The sequence below is a fragment of the Heloderma suspectum genome, chromosome 4, assembly GCF_057233095.1.
Source record: "Heloderma suspectum isolate Gila_16-S chromosome 4, 16-S_ref, whole genome shotgun sequence".
NCBI lineage: Eukaryota > Metazoa > Chordata > Lepidosauria > Squamata > Helodermatidae > Heloderma > Heloderma suspectum.
This window is the reverse complement of record NC_139461.1, coordinates 265,339,879-265,348,725: the sequence shown is the minus strand read 5'-3', so window position 1 is coordinate 265,348,725 and position 8,847 is coordinate 265,339,879. Positions and strand designations below refer to the sequence as shown.

The following is an 8,847-nucleotide window of genomic DNA, read 5'->3' as shown; positions in this document are numbered from 1 at the left end:
CAAAAAAGTCACAAGCTGCTAGCACAACAAGGAATCAATTTCTGCTACATTCCTGTCATGAGGCTTGTGGGAGTTTGTTTTTACCATCTGAATTTTAGTGCTATGTAGCCCCGAGGCTATCAGCACAGCAAAAAACACCTTTGCCCAAATGCGTGCCATGTCGTTTCTTTGTTGCTACCCTGACACCTAGTGGTGGAAAAAAATGGTACATCAAATAAATTCACTAGGATTTTGCTTTTTACATTTTAGCAGAGTCCTTAGTACTACGAGTCCTTAGTTCCACATTACTTCATTCCACATCCCACTACTCATAACAGTTAATCATTTGCATGAGCCATGCTTTAGATATCCTCCTGCTCCCAAACATTTAGCGCTTTAAAGGCCATAACCAGCAATTCAAATCCCTCTTCACGCATTTGGTACCCGTGGATAGGCAACCTGGTGCCTTCTAGATATTAGGGACTACAACTCACATAATCCCTGACCATTGGCCATGCTAGCTAGGGCTTATGGAAGTTGTAATTCAAGCCAAATGAAAGGCACCAGGCTGCCTACTTCTGCTCTAGAATGTGCAGCTTAGCCTCACTCCATATATGCCAATGTGTGTGTTGGCCATGCCCCCGGGTGACACGTGATTGGTGTCAGTCTGAAGAGGGCCTGCATGCATATGCCAAGGGCGTGGCCAACACATGCACTGTCATCCGGGCGGCATGGTTAGTCCGCGTGTCCTAGAGAGCTCTTTTATGGTTTTGGTACCCACAGGTGCTGAATGTCCAAATAAGGCTTGAGTTGGGCTTGGAAAGAAACTGGAAGCCAGCAAAGATGATACAATAATGAAGAAATATGATCCAACAAATTTGCCCTGCCCAGAACTCTAGCTTTAGCATACTTAAGCACTGAAGTTTCAGAACATTGCCCCCATGTTGCTCACTGATAGCACATGAGAAACTAAATGGAACTTTTAGCATCATATGTGACCTGCATCAGACTGCAGGTTTAATATATGGTAGAATCACTGAGCCATGAGATTTATACTGCAGCCTAGCATGAGCCCTGATGCTCTTGCTGCCATAGGATGTACTTGATTTCAGCGAGCTATACTGGTACTGGGTTATGCTCTGCCATGCGACTCTTCAAAGTACAAGATTTGTTGTTGTTCATTCGGTCAGTCACTTCCAACTCTTCGTGACTTCATGGACCAGCCCACGCCAGAGATTCCTGTTGGCCGTCGCCACCCCCAGTTCCCCCAAGGTCGAGTCTGTCACCTCCAGAATATCATCCATCCATCTTGCCCTTGGCCGGCCCCTCTTCCTTTTGCCTTCCACTTTCCCTAGCATCAGCATCTTCTCCAGGGTATCCTCTCTTCTCATGATGTGGCCAAAGGACTTCAGTTTTGCCTTTAATATCATTCCCTCAAGCAAGCAGTCTGGCTTTATTTCCTGGAGTATGGACTGGTTTGATCTTCTTGCAGTCCAAGGCACTCTCAGAATTTTCCTCCAGCACCACAGTTCAAAAGCATCTATCTTCCTTCGCTCAGCCTTCCTTATGGTCCAGCTCTTGCAGCCATAGGTTACTACGGGGAATACCATTGCTTTAACTATGCGGACCTTTGTTGTCAGTGTGATGTCTCTGCTCTTCACTATTTTATCAAGATTTGTCATTGCTCTCCTCCCAAGAAGTAAACATCTTCTGATTTCCTGGTTGCAGTCAGCGTCTGCAGTAATCTTTGCGCCTAGAAATACAAAGTCTGTCACCGCCTCCACGTTTTCTCCCTCTATTTGCCAGTTATCAATCAAGCTCCTCCTCGCTTTCAGCCATCAAAGTGGTATCACCTGCATATCGGAGATTGTTAATGTTTCTTCCAGCGATTTTAACTCCAGCCTTGGCTTCATCAAACCCAGCACGTTGCATGATGTGTTCTGCATACAGGTTGAATAGGTCATTATAAAACCTTCATTACCCTTTGGAATGGTGACAGATAAATGAAGTCTGCCTAATAGGGCCTCTTTGGTGGTGGCAGCCTCATTGTGGAATTGCTTCCATGGGAGGAACCATGGAAGGAACCATGGAACCAGTACAGTGCAATGGACTGGGGAGACTTACCTTCAAATATCCACTCAGACATGTCCACTGGGTGATCTTTGGCCCCCAGTCTCTAACCTGTCTCACAGGCTTCATTGTGAAGATAAATTGGGCTAACCTCAGATATGCTACCTTGAGCTCCTTAGAGGAATGGTGAGAAATAAATGTAATAAACTGGGAGGGCCACTGAGCCTGCTGTCTTTTGGACTTTAAGGTTGTAATCCCATGCGTATTTAGACAGAAAAAAGTCCATGGAATGCTGGGAGTTGTAGGATTTTTTTTCTGTCTAAACATGCATAGGATTGTGCCCTAAGAGGCTGATTAAGGGCCAAACCACATGTGATGCAGGCAATCTGTGACTATGTCACCCCATTCCTTTAAAAGCTGCTATTGCGGGATAGAGCGCTGTCTGACTTTGATTAAAGCACTAAGACTGGAAAAAAGTAAAAGTATGTATAGGGTGCATGTATGTTTTTCTGTGGTGGGGTTAATAGTAGCTTACAGGGATAAAGGTTACCGCCCATCCCTCAGACTGCTGTTCCAAAACCATCACATATATTAAAACAGATATTAAAAGGTTGGGAGATATAAATACCCGCCCCCTCGGTACACTCACATGTGGTTTAGTAGTCCTAAGAAAGACTTTGGAGTAACAAACTGAGTTAGTTTGTTATGGGTCATATCTCCATTGTGGTTTTTATTTTACTGCATTTTTACAGGTTTGTTGAACTGTATGTTTTTACTAAGGGTTTTAGACTTTAAATGTTTTGATCCACTGAAAGACCAGTTAAGCCAAAAGGCAGGGTATATACAGTGAATAAAAATAAATAAATTGGATATCTTGTCTGAGCAACTCTGATTTTGCCAGGCCAAAAATGACAATTGTATAAACCTCCTTATAAAAAGTGACAGAGGTATCTGTCACTACTAATGCCATAGGCAACACAATGGCAAAAGAATTGCTAAAAAAAATGCAAAATAATGTACACAATGGTAAAATAATTGCAATTATATCCACACAGTTATTTATCTTGAGATTGTGGAGTCATTGTGAATAGCCCCAGAAATAATGACATAATTATCTCAGAGCAATTTTTTTTAAATGTTGGGGATTATTAGGAAAGGGACAAACTATTGCAGAATATATGAACTACAGTACACTAGATAAATAGGTAGGGAGAGAGAGCGTGCCAAATATATTATATTATATTAATTATATTATATTATATTGCAGAATATATAGGGCACAATCCAGCAAAAGTTAAGCTTTTCTAAGTCCCATTGATTTCAGTGCGAATGTTAAGAGCATCTCCTATTGCATGGCTCTTAATCAAATATGTAACTTTAGTCTAGGAGTGGGCAACCTGTGGCCCTCCAGATGTTTTGGCCTACAACTCCCATCAGCCCTAGCCAGCATAGCCAGTGGTGAAGGATCATGTGAATTGTAGGCTAAAAAATTTGGAAAGTCACAGGTTGCCCACCCCTGCTTTAGTTCATACTGTCTACAGTTCTAGTACCTTCATCACAATACTGTATTTATTTACAGTATAGTTCCTGGTTTGCACATAATACTAACCTATGGTTTATTAAACCTGTGATTTGTTGCCTTACCCAGGGTTTATCTGGCAGACAATCAAACAAACCCTGGTTTTCTCAATCTCCGGCTTGTTTCCCTCCTCCTTGACCCACTCCCTCCCTGAATTCCAAATGTATTTGTAGTACTGTAGTTCTGCCATGTAGAGTGGTTGGTGTGTTTTTTTACCACTCCTGCCCACTGCCTCTATAACCTGTCGAAACAACCCATAAATAACCAACAGTTCTGGGTTCGCATGTAACAACAACTCAATGGCTTTAAAAAGGGGTTAGACAAATTCCTGGAGAAGAAGGCTATCAGTGGCTAGTAGTCCTGATGCCTCTATGCTACCTCCAATATCAGAGGCAGTAAGCCTATGTACACCAGTTGTTGGGGAACACAGATGGGAGGGTGCTGTTGCATTCCTGTCCTCTGTGTGGGTTTTCCATCGACAGCTGGTCAGCCACTGTGTAAACAGACTGCTAGACTATATGGACCTTTGGTCTGATCCAGCATGGCTCTTCTTATGTTCTTATGGTTTATACAATCCAAAGTTCACAACCTAACAGCAAACCATGGGTTCTCTTTCTGGGTTGTTTGTGATTAATATATTATGGTTTGTTAGCAGGGCCATGTTCACACATCACAACAACCCAGAATTCAACAGCCCATACCATGGGTTAGCATGATGTGTGAATCAGGCTGTTTATACTGCCTTGCAGTAAAAAAACAAAACAACAACAACAACAACAATAGGTATTAGGGCCTATCTTGGTCCACTTCCACTTTGCCTACTTTACATGCACATTGCTTCATATCACAGTGATGTTATCTAACAGTTTTCCTGTGTATTAATTATTGTATACCAGGGTGATACTATGCATGCACTCTCAGGGTGTAATCTTACATGGATAGATGTCAGTTGCCAAATTCTACAGTGCTTCCAGATGGAGGGCTCCTAGCGCTACCGCTCAGAAAACATTGTGCAGCAATTCTGTCTTCTTTTCTTTTCTTTTGTCCTTGTCAGATTTTCTTCAGTAAGAAAAAAGATGGAAGAAGGAGTGGGAAAAAGCACAGGAGGGTTATGAGAGGAAGACGTTCTTGTCTAGACACACGCATACCCCCAAAGTCTGTGAATGATGCAAAGCAATGGCATGTTAAAGCCTCATCTAGAAGCATGCCTAGTCTCAAGGTTTCTGAGGAGTTCCAAAGCTGTCACAATCATCGGTCCATTTGCACCCTCACAGAGCAAGGTGGTTTCCCCAGGAGAGTACAATGTTTACAGAAAATAATTGCCCAGATTCTGCTGATTGGTTCCAGAGGAATAGCTCCCTTCTAATGGTTTCTTGTGAACATAAATGGGGAAAGTGAACTTGTTGTACATTCCATTGCTGCTTTGGCTGCCAGCCCAATAGATACAAGACGTGTTCTGTGAGCAAGGACCATTCTTCTTTCACACTGTGGGTAGCCGTTATTGTCTCCCCAGAAAGAGCTTTTGGAACAGTTCTTCAAACTGAAAACTTCAGCTTCTTTAGTACTTTGAGTTTTGCTCAGCTGTACTGCTTAACACAAAGGGGACCCTTTTCCTACTGTAGCAGAGCATAAGAAACATTGCTCTTGTGTGTGTGTGTGTGTGTATTTCATTTTTGTTATAAGGTACATAACAATCTTAACATCTAAAATCATTTTTACGCAGAATACTTTAACATATCTTGGAAGGCTTGCAGCTCAGTGGTTTGCATTTATCTATTGAATAGATTTATATATAGCTTACCATAGCTAAAAAAATCTATAAGCATTTTACCCCCAGCCCCAAAAGATAAACATTTATAGAAACAAAAGCACTGGGCAGCATAATCATTCAGAAAGGGCCTGGGTAAAGAGATGAGTCTTTAATTGGCACCTAAAATACGCCACCATTGCCACCTCCCAAATACCAGGGGGAAGGGAATTCCATAAAGTGGGTGCCACCATGGAGAAGGCTGATTTCCAGGTTGCCACAAGATGGCAATCTGCAAGTTGTGGTACAACCAGCAAGACCTCCTCCAGTAATCTTAGCAATCACACAGGTCTATATCGGGGAAGGCTATTTCCCAGGCATGCATGCAGAAAATCCCCATTTCAGTCCCTAGTATCTCCAGGTGGAGCTGGGAAAGGCCCCTGCCTGAAACCCTGGAGAGCCACTGCCAGTCTGTGAAGATAATACTGGGTTCAATGGACCAATGGTCCGATGCCATATTAGGCAGCGTCTTATGTTCTTAACCTTTAATGTCTTGAATTGCTCCTGGTAGCATTCCTGTTTCAGTTTCCAGACTTCCTAGCTATTAGTCCCCTCCAGAAGTATGACTAAGTATCTGGTGGATGCTAATCTGTGGAGCCTGCATAAACAAAAGTTATAAAGGGAAGGCAAGTTTCCATAAACCTGTGCTTTTTAATTGTTCCCCTGATTAATCTACTATGCTGTGTTATTTTTTTCAGGTAAAGCCAGAGGCAACCTTAAAAGTCAATGTTCAAGTGGAGAGGTGCAGGGGAATGATCAAAGGGAAGGGTGCCTTCACACAACACATGAACTCAGTTTTTCTATCAATAAAAAATGCAAAAGTTGCATTGGTTGGATCAAATCTATGGTTTCAAACCATGGACATTCACCATGGACATACAGATGTTTTAAGGCGCAATCCTATGCATGTTTAGATGGAGAAAAAGTCCTACAGTTCCCTGCCAGCCCTGCTGGCTGGGGAATGCTAGGAGTTGTAGGACTTCTTTCTGTCTAAACATGCATAGGGTTGTGCTCTGAGTGTCTAAATCCAGCATGGTAAAGTTTGGGAAAGCACCATCATTAATTCATAACTTTATATGCTGCTTTAGAGACACAAGTATGACCCTCCAAACTGGCTTACAAGAAAAAAGTAATACAATAACATTCAAGAAACAAATAATCACAACATCCAAATTAAAAGTGTTCATTTTAAAACTACAGTATCATCAAAATCTGGGGGGTCAGATAACATTAAATGTTCACCCAAAGGAGGACTTCTTTCACAGTCCTTCATTAAGGCCCTAATCAGCAATTGACACCCCCGCCAACGTATTGCCTTGATTATCAGTGTGTAATTGAGGATATATGAGTTAAGGCAGAGATAGGCAGAAGGTACACTGGTATCTACTGGTAGACCTCTAGGTCATTTGCAGTGCATAGGCAAGGATTTCTGACTACCAATTGTCTAACAATAGCAAAGACTAAAAAGCTCCCCCCACCCGCCACAAAATAAGTTGCCGAAAAAGAATGGGAAGAAAGAAGGACTGGATTTCTGTGTGTGAAAGGACACGATTCTAGTACTTGATTCTGGTACTGATCACAAATTCCTGGGCTAAGCATGTGCTCAAAGACACCCTGTTCTTTAATTCTTAACACACATCCACCCACCTGAGCCACTGTTTTGCATCTAGTTCCTTCTGGTGGATGTCAAGTTTCTAGTGAAAAAGCAAGTCTGAAGTCTGCCCACTGCAGACATAAAGCCTTGAATAGACAAGAGGATTTGTAGACTAATCCTATCCCTAAAGCATGTTATGAGCCTATCTTCTTGAAAGCAGATGGAATCCTTTAATATTTTTGTCTCTGGAGAGCTATTCCTAATGTTAATGATTCGGGGACTGTTTTTCATACCTCAATGGAGAATTACAAGGCTTGTGTAAATATCCAAAGCCAGGGGAAATGTAATATGCTTTTTACATATCAGACCCCCATACAATTGTGCATGTCACAGTACCCACCTACATATGTCTACTCACAAGTAAATCCCATTGAGGGGCCACAGCTCAGCGGTGGAGCATTTGCTTTGCATGCACAAGGTCCCAGGTTTGATTGTCAACATCTCCAGGTAGGGTAAGAAACACTCCTGCCTGAAACTCTAGAGAGCTGCTGCCAGTAGGTGTCAGCAATACTGGGCTAGATAGACCCATAATGATCTGACTCAGTATAAGTCAACTTCCTATGTTTTTACTCCCAGGTAATTGGGTATTTCTGGTTGCCAATCATGTGTATATCTTCCCAGTATGTGTGTACACTGCCTGTGCTTTTGAGAAATAGTTGGGAAGTTTACTGTTATGTTTGTATAGTTTTCAATCCTTGTTTTATACTCCTTTTCTTGGATTTATATTATGCTTGCATTTAAAATTTGGTAAAAACAAACAAACAAACAAACAAAACAACACCAAAACACCTGGCAAATGTTTTATTTGTAAAGCAGTCTAGAAATACTGTAATAGAGAAAAATACACACACATATATATATATATATGCAGTAGTATACACGTGTCTACGTCACAGGGCTTCGAAAGAGGCCGTTGCCTACCCGCAAGGCCCCAGTGAGGGCTGGTGGCTCCGATTTCGTTGGGGCTGTGCATCCATTCTGGGTGTCAGTCAGAACCAGCCAGAACTCTTAAAGGAGCTATTGGAAGTGCTGCCCCCTGTCCTCAAAATGGGTTCGGCACCTTGGACAGCTCCTTTAGAGTTCTGGCTGGTTCTGACTGAAACCCAGGATGGAGCCGCAGCCCCACCACAATCGGGGCCACCCGCCTCCACTGCAGGCCCTGACGATGCCGCGACCAATCCCGCGCGGCGGGTCGGGGCCGCCTTCAGGTGTTCTCCCTCCTGCCTCCAGGGGTTGCTGTTCTCCGCCCTCTCGGCCCCGCCCCTCCCCTCCCCTCCCCTCCCCCGGGAGCGGACCGCGCTCCTCCGGCCAGCCCCAGGTGGCGGTCTCTCGCGCGCCCCGCGCCCGCCGCCGCCGCCAGGTGCGCTTCTCCGCCAGTCCCGTCGAGCCGAAAGCGAAAGCGCGACGGCCGGCAGGGAAGGCGCGAGTGCCCGGAAGCCCGGTGTCGCCGAAGCGGGGAGCGAGCCAGCGAGGCAGCCAGCCAGCCAGCCGCGGGAGGCATGGCCAGCGAGGGGATCGTCCGCTTCTTCCGAAACAGCCTGCGGCGGAGGTCGTCCCGGAGAGGTGAGCGCAGCCCCGCCACACACACGCGCGCGCGCGCGCCCGGCAGCCCCCGTCCCCCCGTGTCTTCTCGGCTCCTGCCTCCTCACGAGCATTCCGGTTGCAACAGGTCCTCTTCGCCTCTCCAGGGTGAAGACGCGCCCGTCCCTGCCTCTCTGTGGGTGTCCGGGGGGGGGGGGGGAGCATGCCGGATCGGGC

General features: G+C 44.6%; 1 protein-coding gene across 2 annotated transcripts in view; it reads left to right on the top strand.

The window, feature by feature from the left end:
* The first annotated feature begins 8,374 nt into the window (after positions 1-8,374).
* DENND2D (DENN domain containing 2D) overlaps positions 8,375-8,847 on the top strand; it is a 52,182-nt gene continuing 51,709 nt past the window's right edge. For both annotated transcript variants that reach the window (XM_084853653.1, XM_084853652.1), the window contains exon 1: positions 8,375-8,652. In XM_084853653.1, the coding sequence (XP_084709779.1) occupies positions 8,589-8,652 (64 nt within the window). In that variant the 5' untranslated portion in view covers positions 8,375-8,588. The remainder of the gene's footprint in view (positions 8,653-8,847) is intronic.